The sequence below is a fragment of the Orycteropus afer genome, unplaced genomic scaffold, assembly GCF_000298275.1.
Source record: "Orycteropus afer afer isolate SDZICR_OR568_19922 unplaced genomic scaffold, OryAfe1.0 scaffold00045, whole genome shotgun sequence".
Classification (NCBI taxonomy): Eukaryota; Metazoa; Chordata; class Mammalia; order Tubulidentata; family Orycteropodidae; genus Orycteropus; species Orycteropus afer.
This window is the reverse complement of record NW_006921632.1, coordinates 817,515-842,635: the sequence shown is the minus strand read 5'-3', so window position 1 is coordinate 842,635 and position 25,121 is coordinate 817,515. Positions and strand designations below refer to the sequence as shown.

General features: G+C 37.4%; 1 protein-coding gene and 1 pseudogene across 1 annotated transcript in view; both read left to right on the top strand.

Annotated features, from left to right (window-relative positions):
• LARP4 (La ribonucleoprotein 4) overlaps positions 1–23,414 on the top strand; it is a 91,449-nt gene extending 68,035 nt beyond the window's left edge. Inside the window, exons 9-16 of the mRNA XM_007937808.2 lie at positions 357–569; positions 1,381–1,484; positions 4,762–4,974; positions 5,748–5,796; positions 6,368–6,529; positions 21,387–21,511; positions 21,626–21,824; positions 23,076–23,414. Coding sequence (XP_007935999.1) covers positions 357–569; positions 1,381–1,484; positions 4,762–4,974; positions 5,748–5,796; positions 6,368–6,529; positions 21,387–21,511; positions 21,626–21,824; positions 23,076–23,414 — 1,404 coding nt within the window. The remainder of the gene's footprint in view (positions 1–356; positions 570–1,380; positions 1,485–4,761; positions 4,975–5,747; positions 5,797–6,367; positions 6,530–21,386; positions 21,512–21,625; positions 21,825–23,075) is intronic.
• Positions 8,694–9,271, top strand: LOC122149755 (annotated as a pseudogene).
• Positions 23,415–25,121: the final 1,707 nt, after the last annotated feature.

Sequence of the window (25,121 nt, the reverse complement as noted above, 5' to 3'; positions counted from 1 at the left end):
ATTTTTTAATTGGATTGTTTGTCTTTTTGTTATTGAGGTGTTGGAGTGTTCTATAAATTCTAGAGATAAGTCCCTTGTCAGATATGTTATTACTGCTTCCTTGTTTTTGATGCCGCAATTAGTTTTGTATTTTATTGTTTTTGCTTTGTTTATTGTGGTTTTTGCTATCTAAGAGCTTTCTTTTAACAAAATGAATTAAAGTTATCAACTCCTTCCTTTTATTTTGCTCTCCTTATTCTACAGTAAGCAGAAATAGTCATTGGTAAGGCATGTAAAAAGTATAAGTTGAGTAATATATTTGTAAAAATGCACATTAAGATTTCTTTGTTATTATAATGTGTTCCTCTTTTTTCTAGGCAAGGATAAAAGCCATCAATACATTTTTTGCTAAGAATGGTTATCGATTAATGGATTCCAGTGTGTATAGTCAGCCCATTCAAACTCAAGCACAGTATGCCTCACCAGTCTTTATGCAGCCTGTATATAATCCTCACCAACAATACTCTGTCTATAGTTTTGTGCCTCAGTCTTGGTCTCCAAATCCTACACCTTACTTTGAAACACCACTGGTAAGTGAGCTCCTTCCAGAATAATACAATTTTTAAATTAAACTGAAATTTGAAGCAATTATCAGAAAAGAGTTCATATATATATTTGCTTTGTGTTATCTTGATATTGGTTACTCCCTGACTTTTAAATAGTTATATTACCTCCCATACAGAATATATGTATATGACTGGTAGGTTCTTTTAATCTGATCCTTTAAAATTGTTGAGTGAATAGAAAGAAAAAACTGGAAGAATCCTGTATAAATTAAAATGCTTTTAGTGTTGTGAAACATTTTCAGAGAGGAATGTTTTTCATTGAGTAAATAATGATCTAGTGATTCACTGTTCAGTAAATGAAATAGTGCCCAAAGTAAGTATTGCAAGTAAATAGGCAAAATGTTTTAGATTGTTTTTAACTTGGAAGAGAAATTGATGCTAGATTAGGTCATTAGAGGCTTCTTTATGACCCTCACACCAGATAATGCTTTTTTGTGTGTGGGTGTGTAATTTGGGTGAAGATTTACAGAACAAATTCACTTTCCATACAGCAGTTCACATACACTTTGTCTCATGTCATTGACCACAGTTTACCACAATGCAACAGCTCCCCTCCCACTTCCTCCCTATAGTACCACTTCCCAGTGTCCATCCCTCCATACTCTCCTGCCCCCTGAGCTGTCTCCCTGTGCATAAGCTGCCCTTCTTTCTCCCATGATTGTTCTCTCCAGGGAGTGTGTCTACTTGAGGTAAATGTTTAACTCACATGCCTGTACTTTGTTTGCCAGATAATGCTTTTGCCATTAATTATTTAAAAATTAAAATTTTCTTCTAGGCTCCCTTTCCCAATGGTAGTTTTCTGAATAGCTTTAATACACCGGGATCTTATAAAACAAATGCTGCTGCTATGAATATGGGTCGACCATTCCAAAAAAATCGGTAAGATGAAAACCACGACTGGAATTTTACTTTGAAAAATTGACAGTGGTTCCTAAGGAGTTACTGTATTAATAGCATTATGCTTATTTGCAAGACAGTAGGAAATTATTTTTGCACCAAAAGATATGGACTATTCAATCTAAAATTCATAAACACACTTTGGCTGCAGTGTTGTTGTTGTTAATAGGTGCAAAAAGGATTTGGGGCTTAGGTTGTATAAGATACATACTGATTTTTTCTTTAATAGTAGTAATAAAAAGAATAGGGAAAGTTTTTTCTACTAATACTACCTGACTTTAAAATTTGATGTCTGAGTGTTATTTGTTGTGTTAAATGGGTAACATTTTGGAGAAGGAGAGTTCTTTGGGCATAGGATTGTTGTTAACTGACTTGAGTAGAAAATGCTGGGATTGTGAGTTTAGATTTATTTATTTATTTTTTTAATTTTGATTTGGGTGAAAATTTACAGAGCAAATTCACTTTCCACACAGCAGTTCACATATACTTTGTCTCATGACACTGACCACAATTCACCACAGGAAAGGATGCAGGGAAAAGGTAACCAGAGGGAGGAAGTGGGAAGAGAGCTGCTGTTACATTATGGCAGATTTAAATCAATATGAAACAAAATGTATATGAACTGTTGTATGGAAAATGACTTTGCTCTCTAAATTTTCACCCAAATCACAATAAAACAAATAAATAAATAGATAATTCTTATTACAAATGACAATTTACAACATCTCTTATGGGGAGATACAGATTTCTCATGATTTGTAAATGTATATATCGCTTTCACATGTATTTCTATGAAGGGGGATGAATTTTGCTTTAAACTGTTAAGTGGGATGGATGTCTTTGGTATGGAGTAGACTAAAACATTATAGACAAGTTCATGATTACTCCTTCATATCACTTGTTTTTGTCTGCTCTGCTTTCTTGCTGGTAGAGGTGAAATTGCAATAATATAGCCAGGAATGACAGTCGAGTCATCTCTGCTTATAAGAAGGTATATCTGTGGTTTTAGTATAATTTTCCATGTATTCAGAGTCACTTGTGTGGAATTCTTTTCCAAATATTTGACCAGTACAAGCTGTTAGTTTTTAATTACAGAAATAATATACAAATACTTCTTACAAAAATGAAAAATAAACAGATAGACTAAAGTACTTTTTGACCATCAACCTAATTCTTTTTTTTTTCCCCTTGATTCTAAAAGGTGAACACTACCAGGTCTTTATTCTCGCTCTCTTTCCTTTTTTTTTTTTTTTTTTAATTACCAGCCAAAGAGAAAGTAACTTGACTGTAAAGGTCAAGAAAGTAAAAGAGCTTTTTTGCAAGTTTTAGATTAACCTTTTGGCAGCCCAATGATGATGACTAATCTACTTAGAGAGAATAGGACTAACTTTCAAAAAGTCCAAGCATTTCTCTGCTTTGTCTTTCTGCCACTTCTCTTTCCTTTCTTTTATCGCTTCTCTCTCTCTCTCTCTCCCCCCCCCTCCTTCTTCCCTCTGCCCCCCACTTTTGCCTGGACTGAGATTGTAAGTCCTCTCGATGAAGGGTGAGATTATGAGATCTGAGGGCTGTTTGAATCTAATAGCTCCTCTGTTAGGTATATTGAAGTGTAGTGTAAAAATTTAGGTGAATAATTTCTGACAGATGTGTATCAGCAGCATATCTACTGTATAAGATACTACTGGATAATATAAATATTTTAAAAATAGTTCTAGGTTACCAAAACAAACAAACAAACAAACCAAACTTACTGTTGTTGAATCAGTTCAACTCAGCGACCCCTCCTTGGGTTTCCAAGGCACCACGGAAATAGATTGCCCAACTTTCCTTCCAAGGAGTGGCTGGTGAGCTTGAACTGCTGGCCTTCTGGTTAGCAGTCAAATGCCTTAGGGACTACACCACCAAAGCTCACAGGTGTAATTTTCATTGCTGCTGAAAATCCTTTTTGTGACAAAATAATCCTCTGGAAAACTCTCCATATCGAACTCGGCCCAACTCTGTAGCCCGATTTTTATCTTTTAAGTTTGAATAGTAGCAATCCAGAGAGTAAAAGTAGGATACCATTTAAATTGTTAAATTGTTGGGTTTATAATTATTCAGAAGGTTTTAAATCCCTGTTCAGAGAACCAAGAATTGACAATGTATTATTAATATTATAAATTTATAACTATGAAAATAGACTGTAAAAATGGGATATATAAACTGCAAGCTAGGGGACAAATAAATATAAACACATTTTTTTTAATCTACTGCAGAGCCAAAGTCCTCAGTTATATGTGCTTACTTTAGGTATTTTTCACTGTTGGGTTAAACTGAATGCTTCCTCGCTTACCCTGCCTTAACATCACTTGCTTATAAATGTCAGAGGGCTGGCTGTTTATACATGCCCAGTGTCACAGCACGCTCTGTTGGAAGTAGTTTTTTTTTTTTTTAAATATCATATTGCATATCTTAATTTTGAAATCATGCCAGGCTAGTAGTTGTATTGCTGTATTTTTCTAGTTTTCTGCCCTGCATATGAATTTTAACAACTAATTTCATTTGCTGATGAATGCTTAGTAAGGCTGGAATTTTAATACATTCCTGTATTTCTGAAATTTTTTTCATTGTCACTCCCCTAAAGAGCCTTTTAGACTTTCTTTCCTATACTGTAGGTACAGGATCTGTTTATATAATATATGTATATCTGTGCTTTAAACAAAAAATGAGTAATATTTTTTTCATACACCCACTTCCAAGAACCAATTTTGACCTCCTTTTAGGGGCAGTATTGCCCCCACTGAGAGTGCATGTTGCAGACACAAATTAGCTTAAAGTCTGGCTGATTTAGACTTTAAGACTACTAGTGATGTTGACACTGAGAGTGCATGTTGCAGACACAAATTAGCATAAAGTCTGGCTGATTTAGACTTTAAGACTACTAGTGATGTTGAGGGCATCAGCTAAAATCCTGGTTATATATTCCTAATACTGAAGTGCAAGTAGCTTTATCTCAGCACTTGGGATCTTTCTCAAAAATCTCTCCAAACATAACTTTTTTAAATGTGAAAAAAAAAATTGTTTTGCCTTCTTAAAATAATAGGTCTTGGACATGAGAGGAGTTACACAATTTGATACTTTTATGTTTAACTCAGATTGTGAAAATCAGAGTATAGCAATTTTAAAATTGGACTAGAATGATCTTTTTTTACCATTAAGAGGAAAGGGTTTTCTGTTTGTCTTTATTTATCCTTTCATGTATATAATCTTGTATTTCTTACAGTATGAAGCCTCATTTTAGGTCATCTAGTGGTTCAGAACACTCAGCAGAGGGCTCTGTATCATTGGGGGATGGACCGTTAAATAGATCTAATTCAAGGAACTTTCCACCTGAACGGCATAACCCAACAGTAACAGGCCATCAGGAACAAACTTACCTTCCGAAGGAGACTCCCACTTTGCAGATGGAACAAAATGGGGACTATGGTAGGGGCAGGTAAGGAAATGTTATAGGAAAATTTTGTGATCATAATGTGATCATACAGAATATTTGAAGACCTTGATCTGGTGGGGTTTGATTTTATTTTCTAGCTTCATTCTTGGTACATGATTATGCTAAATAATAAGTACATTGACCATATAATTTGGGTTAATAGCATATCATTATTAAAAACTATAAACCAAAAAACCCACTGCCATCACATCAGTTTTGACTCAAAGGACCCCCATTGGGCTTCCAAGGGGGTAAATCTGCCCAGAAATAGATTGCCTCATCTTCCTTCCTCAGAGTGGCTAGTGGGTTTGAACTACCAGCCTTCTGGGTAGCCGTCAAATGCCTTAGGCACTGCACCACAGAGCTTTTTAAAGTTTGTTAAGGTAAGGACAATTTATAAGATGGCCCATCTACATTATAGTTTAATTCTTTCAATTTCTAAACTATGGAGGTGGGATTTTATATATTGCCTACCCTGCCAAAACAAATAAAAACTGAAACTTCATATGCTTCAGAGGTGGCAGAAGTACTACTGAAGAAATTTGACCCAGCTTACTTGGTGATGGTGGTTATGCATGAAGTGTTTGGTAGATTAGCTTGGGATCCCTTCATAAGAATATACAGTATTTTCTAATAATAATGGGAAAATAGCTTCAGATTCAAAAAGTATGGATACTTAAAATACCAAAATAGAATTTTATTTGGTGGCTTTGATAGAGAAGTATATATTTGAAGAATCTTATGAGTCGTTACCTTGCCCTTTGTTTTGTTAAAAGGAGAACTCTTTTCAGAGGTAGAAGACGACGAGAAGATGACAGGATCCCGGTAAGTAACTACATCTCTTCAGATGTTTTTTCTTTCTTTTGTGATATACTGTGGTGTTGACTTGTAGTCTGTCTTTCTTTACTGGATTTTTTTGTTTCAGTCTTTGGCTATTACAGACTGTGCTGTTACAAACAGTGCAGTGAGAAACCGAATCTGTTGTCGTTATGTTGATTCTGACTCATAGCAACCTTATAGAACTGCCTTATAGGGTTACCAAGGCTGTAATCTTTACAGAAACAGACTGCCACATCTTTTACCTATGGAGCACTGGTAGATTTGAATCACCAACCTTTTAGTCAACAGCTGAGATCTTAACCACTGGCCTCTAAGGGCTCCTTAGAAGTGAGATTGCTGGGTCATGATTCATTTGCTTTGCCTTACAGCTCTGTATACCAAATGAGAGCTCAATTGAGATGAGAAGCTAAGAATGTTCAATGAGATAGTCCTGAGTATTTCTGTATGATTTTTGGTGTTTATTTTATTTTTGTTCTTACAGCTTTCAGCTTCTGTGGTACAGAATTAGACAAAGATACATAGGCGTATGACCTGTTTTGTGATTTGTATCTTTTAGAGACCCCATCCATCAACACCTGAAGCAAAGGCTCCAACACCAAAGTTTGACCTTTTAGCCTCAAATTTTCCTCCTTTACCGGGAAGTTCATCAAGAACATTGGGTGAACTCTCTTTAGACAGTAGGATGTCTGATGTTGTTAAAGGTGTATACAAAGAAAAGGTAAACACTGAAGCATTCAATATGATTAGCTCTGATCTCTTACCTTAACCTGTTGCCATAGAGTTGGTTCCAACTTATAGTGACCGTATAGGACAGAGGCAGACTACCACATCTTATCGCCATAGGGGAGCTGGTGGGTTCAGGTTGCCAACCTTTTGATTATCAGCCAAACTCTTAATCACTGTACCACCAGGGCTCCTTGCTCTCTTAACTTCAAACCAAACTCTCTGCCATTGAGTCAGTTCTGACTCATAGCAACCCCCAGTGGGTTTCGAAGGCTGTAAATCTTTATGGAAGCAGACTGCTCTTTCTTCCATGGAGCAGCTGGTTGGTTTGAACCATCACCCTTTTGGTTAGCAGCCAAGTCCCTTAACTACTATGCCATCAGAGCTCCTTTCTCTTACTTTATGGGACCATATTTAGGCTTTTCCCCCCACAAGGTTAATCAATTTAACTTATATTTGCTTTTTAGCGTGTATTTCCATAATAATTTTTATTTATAAAGTTTGGGTATTGTGAAGAGATATGATAAAGCTATATGTGGTCACTGAAATGTTTCTTGACTTTTGCATATCTTTATATCAATCGTTTCAGCTTGGTAGAACTGATTAATAATGCAAGCTGAATGGAAGCTGTGATTTCTCTTTCAGTGTCTATTCTAACTTGTAGCTACCCCACATTGAGTTTGCAAGGCCATCGATCACTTTTTATTTTTATTGCAAGAATACATGTACATAGTATATCTACTAGGCTTATAATGAAAACCAGCAGTTCTCTGCAACCACTTTGAACTCTTAGCTTTTTCTCTTGACATTTACCTCCTGTATTTCTAATTAATAATGTTATATTGCTGTTTATTGATTTTTCAATTTTAGATATTTTCTATTAACTTTGTATTCTAAAATTGAAGGATTTAATTCTCTTATAAACCAACATGCTTATTAACTTTTCCCATCCTTTTAGTACACTATATTTCATAAAATCTAATATATAATCAGTTATAAGATGTCTCATTATTTTAGTACCTTTGATGGCATAGTGCCTAAGGCATTTGGCTGCTAACCAGAAGGCTGGCAGTTCAAACCCACCAGTCACTCCTCGGAAGGAAGGTTTGGCAATCTACTTCCATAGAGATACCGCCACGGAAACCCAAGGAGGTATCCTATGAGTCGAGTCCAACTCAACAGCAGTGAGTTTGTGGGTTTTTTTTTTTTTAAAGAAAGTAAAAAGATTTGCCAATTAGATTAAACTGCGTTATCCTTTGTAAATCACACCTCTTTCTTTTTTCCTCTCTGCATTGCCTGTACTTCTCCTTAACTTGTACACTCTTAGTGACCTGCTGCACAGCTGTACTGCTGAGATTTTTTTCCCTGTCCCAGGAATTTTCCTTTCTCTCTCTTGTTGACTTCCCTTTTTTCTTGCTCTTATTTTACTTTCCAGTATTAATGGTAAGTCACATCTTTTAGCAATCCCTGAAAAAGTGGTAATATAAATATATAGATTAAAATATAAATGTTTTAAGATCTTGCATTCTGAAGGTGTTTTTCTGCTCTCACATTTGATTAGTAATTTGTCTTAGTTTGACATTCTTGATTAGAAATCTTTTTCCTTAGAATTTTAAAGGTATTATGCAACTGTTTAGGAGCTCTGGTAGCATAGTGCCTAAGGCACTTGACGGCTAACCAGAAGGCTGGCGGTTCAAACTCACCAGCCACACCTCGGAAGGAAGGTTGGGCAGTCTACTTCCATAGTGATACTGCCTCGGAAACCCAAGGAGGGTTCACTATGAGTCAGGGCTGACTCAGTGGCACATAACAACAACAACATGCAACTCTTTTACTGTTTAAAAAAAATTTGCAAAACATGGTACTTATTTTGTCAGTTGTAAGATACGGTGTTTTCATGTTTACTACCTTCAAGAATCAGGCTGTCTTATAATTATGAGATGCCATAGTTGCAGTGGCCATGTTTTCTTTTCGTATTGATACATAAAATAATGTATTTCTGTGTGTTTTACAGCTGATGTATTCTCAGAGATGGTGAGGTGTCTGTCATACACACACACACACACTATTTTAAAGAGTAATCTTAGGCCTAGCCTGACACAGCCATGGGTGGCTGAATCTTGACTGAATATGACTGTTGATATCAAGGGTAATTTATGATGGCTACCCTGATCTTTGTTGAGAAGGAAAATGGAGAACCAAGTACCTGTGTGGCTCCTAAGGATGGGCTGAAGCTGGGATCTGGGTCTTCAGTCAGTGCCTTAGATGGGAGATCTCAGAATAAAATACTTGATGCTCCATCTGCCCTACCCAAAGCTGTCAGAAAGTCTCTGATAACTGTCACCAGAACTACAGAAAAGTCAGTAAAGACTAATGGACCCCTCAAACAAAAGCAGCAAACCTTCTCTGCCAAGAAGATGACTAAGCAGGCTAGTTAAGAGAAAAGCTCTATTCATGCCTTGGATGATACCTATCTAGAAACAGGAAAATTCTTTCCCTTTAATCCTCTAGATTTTGAGAGTTTTGACCTGCCTGATTCCACACTTCCCCTTGAATTGAATGCCTCTCATGATTCTTGAGGGGAGAGAACTCATAAAGCTCTTAGACATGGGTCCTTCCTTACATATGAAATGCCCTCTCTGATGTGGAAATCTGGTCTGCTGCAGTTACCTTCAAGCATCCTGTCAACCCTGGATGTTGAATTGCCACCTGCTTTTGCTGTGACTTACATATTTAAGCTTCTTACCCTGTGTATTTTTTGTATTAGTAAAGCTGTTCTTTATTTTCTTTTAATTAATAATAATAATGTTCCCTCTCCCTGACAACCTCAACACACAATCTTAACAGCTCTGTGTGTACTCCTTCCCTGTTATGTATGGTTCTTCCTCTTCTTCATTTCTCCCCCTTAAAGGTAAATATTGTCAAAGAGTAAGAATACATACTCTGTTAAAGTAAAAATAACCCCAGTATTGGATCAGCACTATCTCCGTTTCTACCCTGGGTTCTCTTCATTTCCTTCCCCTCCCTACCGTCTTCATCTTCATTACATTTGATGGGCATGTTCTTTTTAAAATTACTTATGAAGTCAAGTATCTTTCCATTTTTATTAGCCATTTAAGTTTCTTCTTTTGTAAAGAGTCATATTTTGCACATATTTTTCTACTGGATTATCTCTTTAGTTAGAGATTCATGAGATTTTTCATATATTCTGAATACTAATCCTTTGTCAGTGATATGTATTACAGATAATCTTCCTAGCTTTATGGCTTGTTTTCAGCCTATGGTGTCCATGGGTGAAAAACAAGTTCTTAATTTTAATGTCATTGTCATCAGTTCCTTTATAGTTGGTTCTTTTGTATCTTTTTTAGGAGGTGATCCTCTAGCTCTCAAAAATTCTTTTGAGAATACTAATAGACTCTGATTTTTGAGCCTTTATATGTGACTTGCTCTTTTCTCTAGAAGCTTTTAGGATCTTTTATTTATCTCTGGTATTCTGTGAAATTTCATGACTCTGTGTCTTGGTGTAACTTTTTCCATTCATTGCACCGTGCACTTGGTGAGCCCTTTCATGTGGAAACTGGTATCCTTCAATTCTCAGAAATTTTCCTGTATTAATTCTTTGATAAATTCCTCGATTCTTCTCTTACTTCAACTCTCCTTAACTTGATGTTGCACCTTCTAGGTTGAACCTCTGATTTTCTTGTTTTGGCCTTCCTAATTTTTTTTTTAGTTCCTTTTTTTTTTTTTTTTTTAAATTTTATTTTAAGAGTTTGTTTTACATTCAACATTACATGTACATTTAGCTCACTCCTCATTTACCATGCCCAACCCTAACCCAGTCTCCTCCCCTCCCTGCCCAGTAACCCTCCCCCTGTGCCCCTCATAGTTATGCACTCCTGTTTGTCCTGCATTACCTCCATGCGAATGTTGCCCCTCTGGTGCCCTGTGGTCTATTGCTCCAAGGGATGTGTTTCCATAGAGAATGTGGGTGCATCCCCCTGGGTTGAGTGGTCTGCATCTATGTCTTGTTAACTATTAGGCTGAGAGCCTGCCCCTGGGAATGAGTTTTATTCTAGGTACAGAATGTATTCCAGGGCCATAGTATTGGGGGCCTCACCAGACTCCATCCGACCAGTAATTCTGGTCATTATTGAGTTTTTGGATTTTATTCCATATTTTTCCTCCCACTTTATCCAGGATCTCCAGATTTGATCCTTTCCTGAGTGGTTGGCATTGGTAGCCAGGCACCATCTGGTTCTCTGGTCTTGAGGGCCTTTGTGTCCTAAGGCTGATTGCTTCCAAATGCCCTTGGTTTTTTACCCTCTTCTTTGCTGCTGACGCTAGGAGACTATTAGGTGCATCTTAGATGGTCACTTGAAAGCTTTTAAGACCCCAGTTGCTACTCACCAATGTAGGATGTGGAACAAGGCTTTTATGTATTTTGTTGTGCCAGTTGAGTCTGTGTCCACCAGTACTGTGGTCCTGAGATGGTACATCTGTTGGATCTCTCTCCCATAGTGCCTGGGTGTCTGTGAGGGATTGTTCTGTGTCTGTCTTCTTTTGTTTCTGTAAGGATTGCAGGTATTTTGTATCACTGGTATCTGTGCAAGATTAGCCTGTGCTGAGTCTCTCCTTGGTCTAGAGTATACTCCTGTTCACTGACCCCCATCTGGTCCTCTGTGATGTTTATGTATTTTTCTGTAGCCTGGTGTTTGGTGTTAATGGTAATGCATTGTTTGGTGTTAATGGTAATGCAGTATTGTGGGCACACTGGTTAGTATTAGCATCTGTCATCTATCTACTATGTGCACAGTTCACCATCCTCTCTTTTCCTAATGTTATCATGGTGGTCTCAGACTCTTTACATATATCCCTTCCCTCCCCACCTGGTAACCTAGAACGTGAGTCCCCTTTCGCAAGCAAACCCTTCTTTGTCTTTTTACAGTAATGGGCTCATACAGTACTTGTCCTTCCGTGATTGACTTACTTTAATCAGCATAATGTCTTCCGGGCTAATTCACATAGTGAGGTGATTCACATTTCCCTCATTGTTCTTTAATGTGGCATAGTATTCCATTGTGTATATGTACCATAATTTGGTTATCCACTCATCTGTTGATGGGCATTTAGGTTGTTTCCATCTCTTTGCTGTCGTGCATTGTGCTGTGATGAACATAGGTGTACATACGTCGGTGTGTGCACTGTCTCTCACCTCCTTAGGATGTATTCCTAGTAATGGAATTGCTGGGTTAGATAGTGCGTTAGACTGGGTTCTCTAGAGAAACAAAAAACAGCAAAACTTATATAAAGAGAGAGAAAAATTTATCTTAGGAAAATGGCTCACAAACATATAGAAGCCGGCAAGTCCAAAGTCCCTGGAGCACATGTCAGGCTGGAGGCTTTTCTTAGCTTCTGCAACCGCAGGGGCCGAGAAGCTCAAGGCTGGCAGGCAGTACACTGGCTGTTGACTCCAACGAATGACAAATCCAAGGTCTCTGAACAGTGGACTGCTCACTCACGGATAGTTGTAGGCAGCACAACAGAATCCCGATCCACAGAAGAATGTCTCTCTTCCCAGGATGTCCCTGGGTATCCTGGAAGCAGGCCACAGCCCTGGGGAAACTCCCTCTGAACAGATAGGCCACTCAGAACACAGTCATCCAATCCCATCATGGGAACAACCACACAGAACTAGGGTCCAGCCAAGTTGACACACAGCTCCAACTATCACAGGTGTTATTTCTATTTTCAGTTTTTGTTTTGTTTTGTTTATGTGGTGGATTACATTAATTGTTTTTCTGATGTTGAACCATCCTTGCATACCTGGTGTGAAGCCCACTTGATCGTGATGTATTATTTATTTACTTGTTTATTTAATGCATTTTATTGAAATATAATTTATGTGCAATGAAATATACAAAACTAAAGTGACATGGGTCAGTCCTTTTTTTTTTTTTTTTTTTCCCTATATTCCCTCCCACTTCTGATAACCAACAAAGAAAGTTTCCCTCCATATATAACCCTTTCCTTGACCCTCCACAACAACGAACTAATACTATATTTGACCTTCTGTTACTGACTTTTTTCACTTAGCGTGGTGTTGTTGTTGTTATGTGCCATCGATTTGGCCCCAACTCATAGCGACCCCTCCTTGGGTTTCCGAGGCAATATCACTACAGAAGTAGATTGCCCAGCCTTCCTTCCGAGGAGCGGCTGGTGGGTTTGAACCACCAGCCTTCTGGTTAGCAGTCATGTCACTGTGCTACCAGAGCTCATTCAGCATAATGTCCTCCAAGTTCATCTATATTTTGCAGTGTTTTGCAGACTGTACATTGTTCTTTAGTGCTGCATAGCATTCCATTATGTACATGTACCATAGCTTGGTCATGCACTCTTCCGCTATAAATCTTAGCGATAAGTCCCTTGCCAGATAGGTAATTATCAGGAAATATGAAATTGTTGCTGTCATTTGTGTTATGTGCTTTTTCATGGTGACAATTTCTTTGTTCCATATAATTTTCTACACTGAGCTCGTTTTGTTTATGAATCGTGTTAGCACTTCCTTCATTGCTATTGTTTTAATATTTGTTGAATATTTATGCTGGTCCTCCTTTTTGATGTGAAGGTTTCATTTTTCTTTGAGGTTAACCTCTGATTTATAGTTTTCTTCCCAAATTTAGAGCAGTCTGTTCTATCTGGTAGTTGTCTTGACTTCTCTACCATCCAGAAGTTCTGTAATGACACAGTTTTTTCCCTCTTTGTGGTTTGTAGTTGTCCTCATTTGTCAATGGATGTCTCTGGTTCCCTATTTACAATCTTGTAGGCTTATTTACTTTGGATACTTCCATAGTTGGGTTTATTTCTGGGTTATATCATCATGTGTGTTACTAGTCAGTTGTTGTTGGCTGTTGGTGCTTCTCTGTCCAAAGAGCTTCCTTTAGCATCTCTTGTAAGGTTGGTCTGGTTTTAACAAATTCCCTTAATTTCAATTTATCTGGAGATGTCCTGATTTCACCATTATATTTGAGGACAGTTTTGCTGGGTACATGATTCTTAGTTGAAAATTTTTCTCTTCCAGGGTTTTATATATACCATCCCATTGTCTTCTCACCAATATGGTTTCTGTCAAGAAATCCGAGCTTAGTCTTACTGGTTGCCCCTTGTAGGTAACTTTTTGTTTTTCCCGTGCTATTATGATTCTTTCTTTGTCTTTGGTTTTGGTGAGTTTGATGATGATATGTCTGGGTATTTCTCTTTTGGGTCTATCCTGTTTGGGGTTCATTGGGCTTCCTAAATGGATATATTCTCATCTTTCATCACATAGGGAAACTCTCTTCCAACAAATCTTTGACAATATTCTCTGTAGTTTATTTGTCTCTTCCTGTTCTGGAATTCTGATTCCACGTAGGTAATTCCTTTTGATGGTATCCCACATGAGCCTTAGGCTTTCTTCATTTTGTTTTGCTCTTTTTTCTGATTTATCCCTTTACAAAGAAATATTGAGATACTTGCCTTCAATCTCACTAATTGTGTCTTCCATTGATTCAGTTCTATTCTTTTGCCCATTTAATGTCTTATCTATTTCTGGAGATTTAGTATTAATCTTCTTGATTTCTATGTGTAGATTTTGTATCATTTCTAATTTTTCATTTATTTTGTCATTTTGTTCTTGTATTTTCTTTCAAAATTGTTCTGGGGTTTTCTCTGTGTTTTCCTTGATCTGTCTCTCAGTTTGTTGAAGGTACCTAAATATAAATACTTTTGAATTCCTTATCAGGGAATTCCAATGCTGCATCTTCCTCAGAGATGTGTTTTGGGTCTGTATCCTGGTCCCTTGTTTCTCCTGCTTTATCTTGATTCTTTGTGTTGACTGTGATGCTCTGTTGTCTCTGAGGCATTGTGACATTTTTCTGTTTATATTTAATTGGTGATTGTATGTTGGATTGACTTGCCCACAATTTTGTTTTCTTTGTTTTGTTTGCATGTTATCTACGCAAGCAGGGTACTGTGCTCCTCTGTTCACTAGTTCACAGCACTTATACACTCACCACTTGTCTCCTTTCCTATTATCAGTCTCTCATATGTTCCTGCCGACCTTGGCCAACAGAGCCTATTCTAAGGTCCCTGGAATCTGAATGAGAATGCTATCACTTTAAAATCCAAAATGGTTGTCACTTGTAAAGATTCAAAATGGCTGTGCCCTTGGTCACTTTGAATATCCAAAATGGCTGCCATGTGTAAAGAATCAAAATGGTTCGGCCCTCTAGACAGCAGAAAGTCCACAGCTCAGGTTGTGTCCCTCCTTTCTGTTTCCCTTCCTAGTCATAGGCCACCGGCACAGTCATCCCTGCAGCTCTTGGTGATCAGGGCTGATCTTTAGGTCAATTCTCAGGTCCCAGCACCACTTGGAAATAATCAGGCTGTTGGTCTCATCAGAGTAGCTGACCATCTGGAGCTCCAACCATCTCCATACTCACTGTTTTCATTCAGGTTTTTCTACTAGTTGGTGCCTAATCCATTTCTGCATAATTCCTTTCAAAAGCTCAGGGCTCCAGGATTATCTTCTGCATCTCTGTCAATTGGTTTTTCTTTTCTTTGTTGAAGAGGGTCTGTGTTGCTTGTCTGCCTATTCCTCCATCTTCCAGAAGTCTCCACCCCTTAATTCTTAATTTGTTTTTATCTTTATGTCTAAGGTAGGTCTCTTGTAGGCAGCATATCGATGGGTCTTCTTTTCTTGTTCGGTCTGCCACTCTATTCTCTTAATTGGTGCACTTGGTCCATTAACATTGAGTGTAATTATTGATAGATATTAATTGATTGCTGTCATTCTATTGTGTTTTTTGTAGTGTTGTTGGTGTTTCCTTTGTTCATATATTTTTCTGGGCTGAGTTCAATTTGTTGTCAAATGCTTTCTCTATTTTCTTCTTTATTGTTGGTTTTGTGCTTATTAAACCCATATGTTTTCCTTCCTTCTGGTTTTGCTTAGGGGGATTGTTAATTTTCTCTGTGGTTACCTTGGAGTGAATTCTTGTCTCTACATCTTTAGAACCAGTGCATTCTATGAAGACATTGTCCTTTTTCCTCTCCATGTGGAAGTTTGTACCTAGAAGTTTTATTCCCTCTAATAGGTTAGTTGCTGTTGTCATGTGCAGATTGTTTTCCTTGATTTTTAGTGTACAATATTTTATGGTCTTATTTTGAGTTTCTATTTCTAATTTGGTTTTAGTGTTGATGTCATGTATCCTGATTCTGTTGATCTTTGTTGTGGGTTCTTCATTGGAAGGACTTCCTTAAGCATTTCTTGTAGGGTTGGTCTGGTTTTCACAAAATCCCTTAATTTCTGTTTGTCTGAGAATGCCTTTATTTCACCCTCATATTTCATGGATAATTTGGCTGGATAATAGGATTCTTGGTTGGAAGTTCTTTTTCTTCAGTGTTTTTTATATGCCATCTCATTGCTTTCTTGCCTGAATGGTTTCTGCTAAGTAACTGGAGCTCAACCGAAGTGTTTGATTATTATAAGTAATATTTCTTTTGTCATGGGCAGGTCACAAAATTTTTTCTTTGTCTTTGGTTTTGGAGAGTTTGATTATAACATGGCTCAGTGTTTTTCTCTTGGGATCTATCCTGTATGGGGTTCTATGAGCTTCTTGGACAAATATCTTTTCTTCCTTCAGGATATGGGGCAAGTTTTCTGTTAGTAGGTCTTCCACAGTTTTCTTGCTGTTTTTTTTTTTTTTTCCCCCGTCTCTTCTTGTTCTGGAATTCCAGTGAGGCGTATATTGTTTCTTTTCATGTCATCCCATATAACTCTTAGGTTCTCTTCATTTCTCTTAAATCTTTGTTCTGATTTTTCTTCATACAGACTGGTGTCCAGGGATTTGTCTTCTAGTTGGTTTATGTGTTCTGCACCCAGTTCTATCCTGCTCTTTTGTTCTCCAGTGTATTGTGTAATTCTGCAAGTTTGATATTCATCTTCTGGACTGCTAGCTTTTTATGAGTTCTTATTCATTAATCTTATTATTTTGTTCTTGAATGATTTTCCTGAGTTCTTCCAGGGAACTGTCTGTGTTCTCCTTGTTTCTGTTTGCGGTTTCCTTAGGCTCTTGTAAAGCTCTATAAACATATCTTCTAAATTCCTTCTCAGATATTGCCTCCTCTTCCTCAAGATTTAATGAGACCTTTTTTTGTGGTTTTGCTTCTAATCCCTTGTCCTGTTTTTTTGTTTGATTTGAGGTTGCCTGTTGTTTGCTAGACATTTTGAGGTTGTCTTTAACTGTTAATTATGTACTGATTTGTGTTGTCTTGGTTTTATGATTTAATATTTTGAAAAGGTGGAACTGGTGTATTTTATTTTTTTGGCTATTAATTCAAGTGTGCTGGAATGCTCTGCAGTTTTCTTTGTGATGATGGAATCGTTATGTGGAGTGTGGATACAGGTTTCTGTTTGTCATTAAGAGGGTTTAGAATTTGTACCAGGAAGTATTATGGTGGCTGGATGTGATATTTTTCTATTGGATGAGAGAGGGTATTGGTGGAGCAGGTGAGAGCGGAAGAGAGAAAGAAGGGAAGCATCATGTTTCTAGGGGCGGTTTCTAGGACTTTGAGCAGGCTGCTAATGACTACATTGTACTGTTATTCACAGGGCCACAGCTCATGTTTACCAAGGCCTCCAATTGTTAGGCAGTCACCACTTTCTGCCAGGCTCAGACACACGCAAAAACCCTGCTCTTGTGGCCCCACCTTGACAAAAATGTGACCCAAGACAACTGGCCCACACACTTGCAATGCCAGTGATCTCTCCGCTTGGGTTTCGGGGGTGCTGGGGAGTAGGAAATGCCTGCTCATACCTAGCGGACCCAATATTACTGACAAAGTCAAGCACCAGTGCCACCATGCCAAAAAGCTGGCTCAAGCCCTTTCTTGTGATACACTACGGGAGTTTCTCCCAGGGCCTACCCACTTGTGTTAATGGTCTCTACTCGGGTTTCAGCAGTGCTGGAAGTGCCCTCTGGCACCCAGCAGACTCAGGTTTACTGATAAAAGCAGGTGCTGAAGGTAGATCCGTGGGGTAAGCACTGGTATACTGGTGTGGTGCATCTTCTTCCTTAATCCAGGGAAGCCTCTGGTCTTCCTAATTTTTATCTTTGCATTTGTTTATATTTTCTTTGAAGTTTTCATGAGTATTATCTTTTAAATTTATTGAAAATTTTATCTACTTTTAATTTCGTTTAAGGGTTTTATTCTTTTAATTTTTCTTTGTTTTTTAAAATGTTTTTGTTTTTAAGGAATTCTGCTGGTGTGGTAGTTAAGGCACCCGACTGCTAACCAAAAACTCTATGGTTCAAACCCACCAGCTGCTTCATGGGAGAAAGATGAGGCAGTCTGCTTCCATAAAGATTTATAGCCTTGGAAACCCTGTAGGCAGTTCTGCTCTTTCCTGTAGAGTCACCATGAGTGGAACTTCACTTGGTAGCAGTGGGTTTGTTTTTGATTTTATTATTTTTTATTTCTAAGGGTTCTTTTCTTATTTTTTCAGCGTTTCTTTGTTTTATATCTTACTTTTTCCTGGACCTAGTATTTTTTTGGGAGCTGTGGTGTAGTATAGGCCTAAAGCACTTGACTGCTTACCAGAAGGCTGGCGGTTCAAACCCACTAGCCACTCCTTGGAAGGAAGATGGGCAATCTATTTCTGTAGTGATACTGCCTCGGAAACCCAAGGAGGGGTCGCTATGAATCGAGTCCAACTCAACGGCACATAACAACAACAAGTATTCTTGTTAAGTGCTTTGTCTGCATTTTCTCTAGTTTCTTTTTTCTGTTTATTTCTCTTTGGTATTTACATGCAATGTAGGGAGAGATCTTTGTATTTTATGTTTATGAGAGTTTCCTCAAATAAATCATGATCCATCACTGTTTATTTTCATTTAGATAAAATTTATGTAACAAAAATCAGTATTTTAACCATTTTAAAGTGTACCATTCAGTGTTTTTTTACTGTGTTCACAGTATTTTGCAACCATTGTCTTTAATTCTAAAACAATTCCATCACCCCAAGAAGAAACTATATCTGTTAGCAGTCAGTCCCAATTCCCCTTTCCCCCAGTCTTGGGCAGCTTCTAATATACTTTCTGCCTCTTAACCAATTCCCCTATTCTGGATATGCCATGTAAATGGAGTTAAGTAGGTAATGTATGGCCCTTCCATCTGGCTTGTTTCACTTAGCCTGTTTTTTAGATTCATCCATGTTGTAGCATGTATGAGTATCTCATTGATTTTTTGTGGCTGAATAATATTTCTCTGTGTGTGTATTCCACCCCACCTTTCCATCAGTTGTTGATTGACATTTGGATTGTTGGCACTTGTTTATCCAAGTTTAAGGATGCAGTCCCACCATAGTCTCAGGGGACATTGAGCTCAATTGGCATAACATACTACACAAAACATTGTTCCACCTCCTACTGTGGCGAGTAGTGACTGGGATCTTAAAAGCTTGCAAACACCCATCTAGATGCAACAATGGACCTCTCCGCATCCAGAGCAAAGAAAATTGAAGAAAACTAAAGGTTCATGGAAACAATTAGTCCTTGCGACTGGTACACTAATTGACTGGTACACCATGCAATCTGCAGCCTGTACGACTATGAGACCAGAAGAACTAGATGGTGCCTGGCTGCCACTGTCAACCACTCAGAGGGGGATCTATGTAGGAGACCCTGGATAGAGAGGGAGAACAATGTGGAACAAAACTCAAAATCATTTGTGACAGAGAAAAAGGGGGGACCAGGTTTGCTGGCCTGATATAGCCTGGTAGAACCACTGAGACTATGGTCCCTAGCTGCCCTTCAGGTCTAGAATTGAACCTACACCTGTAGCTTCCAGCCACACAAAAGACAGGCTTAGGGTTCAGCATTTACCCGAAGCAGATACACTCCTTGGAGAAAACAATCATGAGAGAAAGAAGGGCTGTTTATACATAGGGAGGCAGCTCGGGGCAGGAGTGCATGGAGGCATGGACACAGGGAAGAGGTAACTTACCAGGAGGAAGTACAGGGAGGGAGCTGTTATATTGTGGTAAATTATAGTCAATGTCTTGAGACAAAGTGTATGTGAACTGCTGTATGGAAAGTGATTTTGCTCTGTAAACTTTCACCCAAATCACAATAATTCATACATACATATATATACATGATAAATAAATACAAAAAATATCACTAAAGAAAACAAAAGAAAGAATGTGATACCGTAGTTCATTAAAGCTCTTTTTGTCGATGATTTTCAACTAGTGGGTTTCATCATGAGTGATCTTTTTCTATTTTGTTGAAGACCACCTGCAGCTTACCCAGTACTTCAGAAAAGAATTCTCCAGTATCCTGCCAGGGCCATATAAGTTTATTGCTAGCATTTTGGGACCTGATTGGTGTAAAGCTCGAAGTGGACCAGAAGTGGATCCACTGGTCTCTATGAAAACTTTTACTTTATTACTACAGTTTTTAGCCCATTGCTTGATTCCTATCCTTGGATTGTCTGATGTCTCTCTCCCCAGCACCTTTCTTTTTTAATCTCATCAGATTGTAAACCATCTATTTTTACTGGGGTATAGAATATAGTCACCGTACTTCTTGGATTGTTGTTGTTGTTGTTATGTGCCGTGGAGTCGGCCCCGACTCATAGCGACCCCTCCTTGGGTTTCCGAGGCAGTATCACTACGGAAGTAGGATTGCCCAACCTTCCTTCCGAGGAGTGGCTGGTGGGTTTGAACCGCCAGCCGTCTGGTTAGCAGGCAAGTGTCTTAGCCACTATGCTACCAGAGCTCAAATTGGAAATCTAAATGTTTCTTACACATATTTACATCCAGTCTTTTTCTTTTCAGCCCCACTCTATTTTGGCTTTGAGGGGCTGTGTATTTCTCACCCAGTCTTTCAGTTGTTCTTGGGCGCTAAGCAGCTTACATACTGTCAGTGCCCTGTAGTTTCAGCTTTCTCATGCCTTTGTTTCAGTTTCACTTATTCCTTTACATTTTTATGAGACTATTTTAAGATATGAACATTTGTGTTTGATCTCCCATATTTAACCAGAACTTTGTGGCCTTTCTCTAATGAGGATATTTTATTAATTTTTCAGAAAGAAGTAAATCCCTTCCTTGAGACTAAACAGTTTTCTCTATTAAGGTCTGACTATGATTGAATTACAGTCTTTCTTTCTCCCTTCTTCCTTCCCTCCCTTTCTCCCTGTTCTAAATAATTCAAATAAATGCATTCATACAATATGTGGCCTTTTGTGTCTGGGTTCTTTCACTTAGCATATTTTCAAGGATGATTCATGTTGTAGCATGTATTAGTACCTTATTCCTTTTGTTGCTGAGTAATATTCCATAGTATGAATATTGTACATTTTATTTAATCATCATTTGATGGACATGTGGGTTATTTCTACCTTTTAGGTATTATGAATTATACTCCTGTGAGCATTTATGTACAAGTTTCTATATTGACATAATGCTTTCATTTCTCTTGGGTGTATACCTAGGAGTGGAATTGCTGGGCATCTCTGTGTTTAAATTTGAGGAACTGCCAGATAGTTTTCTAAAGTGACTGAATACTTCTGTATTCCTACTGGCACTGTTTCAGGGTTCCAGTTTTTCTACCTCGTCATCAACACTTGTTGTCTGTTCATTTTTTTTAATATATAGCCATTTTAATGGGTGGGAAATTATCTTTCTTTTGTTTTGATTTTCCTTTACCAATGACTAATGATGTTGAATATCTTTTCATGTACTTATTGGCTATTTGTATATCTTCTTTAGAGAATGTCTATTTAAATAGCATTTTGCAATATCTTTTTACTTTAAGGATAATGAAGAGTTGAGAGTTAGGTGCCCAGTGCCTGCAGAGGATGAGCAGACAGACTACAGTTCTACCCCGCAGCTCAGTATGAGTGCAAGTCCTCCATCTGCAGCTGAGCTTCCTGCAGTAAGGTATACATTTCAGTATAGAAAGTATTCAACATTGAGATTACTTTTTATCTGATTAATTGCTGGACTGTTCCTATGTGCTATATGATGTCTAATTTTAAGGTCTTTTTTCCTTAGCACAACTCAACAAGAAAAGGATATAATAGAGGAATCTACTGTTACAAAAGAACTGCAAACAACCTCAGTGAAGGAGGATCTCAGCCAGATGACGACTTTACCAGTTTCTTCCCCAAGTAGTAGTATAAAGCCTCCAAGGACAAATACTGCTTCACCAAGTAATAGTAATATAAATGCATCTGTAGCTGTGGCCCTACAGGTAACATGAAGAGTTTATATGTAAGGGGGAAAATAAAAATACTAACTTAGATAATGGAAGAATTTGCTTTTTTCACATGAGTCTTTATTAAGGGGATAGTCATTTGGAAGTAGCCCAAATTGGGCCTGCCTCCATCAGAAGCTAAAGGTGTTTGACATCACTGAAAGACTAGGGAAAGTTAGGCATGTTAAAGGAATGGCAGAGTTACTGTATATTTTTTTTTCTTTTTATTGCTTTTTTTCTGGTCATATTTTAGTTAAGTGAAACCTTTTTGTTATCCAGGTTAAGATGAACTTAGTCATTTGGGAATAGTATAAAGAGGCCTTGAATGTCTTGAAATTCTTCTTTTATGTGTGATACTTAACAAATTTGAAAATGATGAGGGCCTATTCTCATTTTAATCCACTTGCAGAATTGTTTCTTAATTTTATAATTGGGAAAGTACAGAAAAATGAGAGTGGGAAATAATGATCTTTTTATGCAATGATAAAATTAATAAAATTTTAGCATAATTTTTTATAGGTTAAGAACATTTTATGTTGTCATTGGATAATGATAGTAGAATAAACCAAACCTGCTGCCACTGAGTCAATTGTGACTAATAAAAACCCCCATTAGGTTTCTAAACCTTAAGTCTTTATGAAAGTAGGTTGCGTCCTCTTCCTCCTGTGAAGCAGCTGGTGGGTTTGAACTGCCAGTCTTCTGGTTAGCTGCCAAATGTGTTACCCACTACACCATCAGAGTACCTTAATAATAGAATACTATATGCTGGGAGCAGTGCTAAAGACTTTTGGCATACTATGTCTATTATCACAGTATCTTTATTACCTTCCTTTTACGGATGAAGTAGCTAAGACTTGTAATTAATTTTCTACTAATACATTATAGTTTCTCTGCAGAGATTCTTATAGATTTCCCTAAGGTTCTCTTAATCTGTACTTTTTCATTAGACATTGAGGTTGTTGGCAGTTCTTTTGTCACTACAATACTGATATGATCCTCCTTGTAATAAATTTCTTGAATTCAGTTATTGTATTATAGGTAAATGTTTAAGGCTTTTAGTTATTTTCAACAAATATACTTTAGAAGATTATATCAATACATTCTAATAACAGTGTATAGGAGAGTGCCTGTTGCCTTTTCCTAGAAGAAAATTTACTGCTTTCCTTGTGGTTACCATGATCCTTTTTGTACTTTATTAAAGAATGTGCACCATAAGTTGTTTGTTTTTCTTTTGTAATCACTTCACAGGAACCCCGAAAATTAAGTTATGCTGAAGTGTGCCAGAAGCCCCCTAAAGAGCCATCTCCAGTTACTGTGCAGCCACTACGGGAACTTCGCTCCAATGTAGTGTCTCCTGCCAAAAATGAAGAGAATGGAGCGTCTGAAAAGTCTGTCGAGAAACCACATGAGAAGCCAGAAGCAAGGGCTAGTAAGGATTATTCTGGCTTTCGAGGCAATACCATTCCCAGGGGAGCAGCTGGAAAAATCAGGGAACAGAGACGCCAGTTTGGCCATAGGGCTATACCTCAGGGAGTGACTCGACGTAATGGCAAAGAGCAGTATGTGCCACCCAGATCACCAAAGTAAAACAAACATACAAAAGAAAAAAAAAACTATTTCAAAAACTTCACTCTCTTCCCATTAAACTTGAGCCGTGGCTGTATTGAACTGTTTTGGAGGGGAGGGAGTAGCCAGGAAGAGAACAGAGGAAAAGTCCTTAAATCATTATGGATTTTGGTGTTGTGAGCAGTAGAATCCCAAAATTCATCTCTAAAGTGATTTTAAAATGCTGGATGATTCCAATCAGTATAAATATATATATACACATATATATATATATATATACATATATAAAAATATAATTTTTCTATTTTTGTTTCTGATTTTAATTTGCGGATATTTTCTGCCTGGAATCAATTTTGAGGGTTCAGATTTAGCTGGGGAAAAAAACATATTACACATCCTTCAGTATAGGAGATGAGGGAGTGAGAGAAAATATTTTTTGAAGAAGCATTTCTGTAAAATTAGAAATTACTTTTTTTAATCTATTTAAAGTTTGGCTAGGAAAATGCCATCTTTTGCCTGTATGGCCTTGTGTTGCAAAGCAGATCATTGGCTGGGGTGCCTGTTGTGGGTGTGAATGTGCAGGAGTGAGTGAAGCCAAATCTGTTGTCAAGTTAGTAAATGATTTGAAAACTGAATGTAATACTTGAGTAGAAGTTGTTTCCAATTTGGAACTTAGCCTATCTTTGATTTTACTAATATTTCATTAAACAAAGCTGTTGAGGTGATTGTACTTGGCGATGTGACTACCATCCAGTTTGTTACTCAAGGAAAGAATGTGGGTTATGCAAGAACTTGATCATTTGATTTTAAACCTCAGTGAATAGGTCACATGGACTTCAGGGGTTTAAACTGCTCTGTGATTTTTCTTTCCCCCTCCCTAAAATGGAAAACATGGGTGTGTTTTAGTTTTTAAATTCATTTGTTACTCTCCGTACTTTAACTGCCCACCTCAAAATTAAAATAACCAACCACTTACAGAATTGTATGTTTCTCTTTTGGCCAGTCTAGTCAAGTCATATAACAACTGTTCTAAACCTCTGAGTTGAACTTTGAAGTATTTTAGTCTCTGTTCACATATTTAGAATTCTAGATCCCAGAATGGTAGGGCACACTGACCCTACAGTAATTTATTTGTGTTAGTGTTAAAGAAACATTGTAATTGATTCTTAAAGTGTTATTAAATAGTGTAGAAGTAAAAAGCTTTAAAAAAAAAGATTTAATTTGAGGGCAACTTAATTCTGTTTACAGTATATTTATCACCTTCCCTCCTTTCCTTCACAAAAAGATTATATGTACAATTTGGAATTCACTGAGACAGAAGCAGTCATGACACTTTCTAACTAAGGTGAGAAAGATGGTTAAGAAAATTAATACATAATCTCTCAATAAAATTGAAGCTCTCATATATTAAATAGGCAAGTTTACATGCTGGTAGAAATGGCTAAAATATTAAAAACCATGTTACATTAATCTGTTTTAAGTCATACCGTGTTCAAGAGTTTATGTAAGGTGGGATTTTGTTTTCTTTTTAGGGATAGTTTATGATAGTAATAACTGTCCCTTATGTTAGTGAATTACATATGTACAAACTGAAACTGTAAATTGTGAACACTGGAAAGCACCATTGTGACATTAAAAACATCTTAGTAATATATTAAAATGAATGTAAATGAGGTTTAAAGTTACATTACTGTGAAACTCATCTTCCAACTCTTAAGTTAAGCTTTG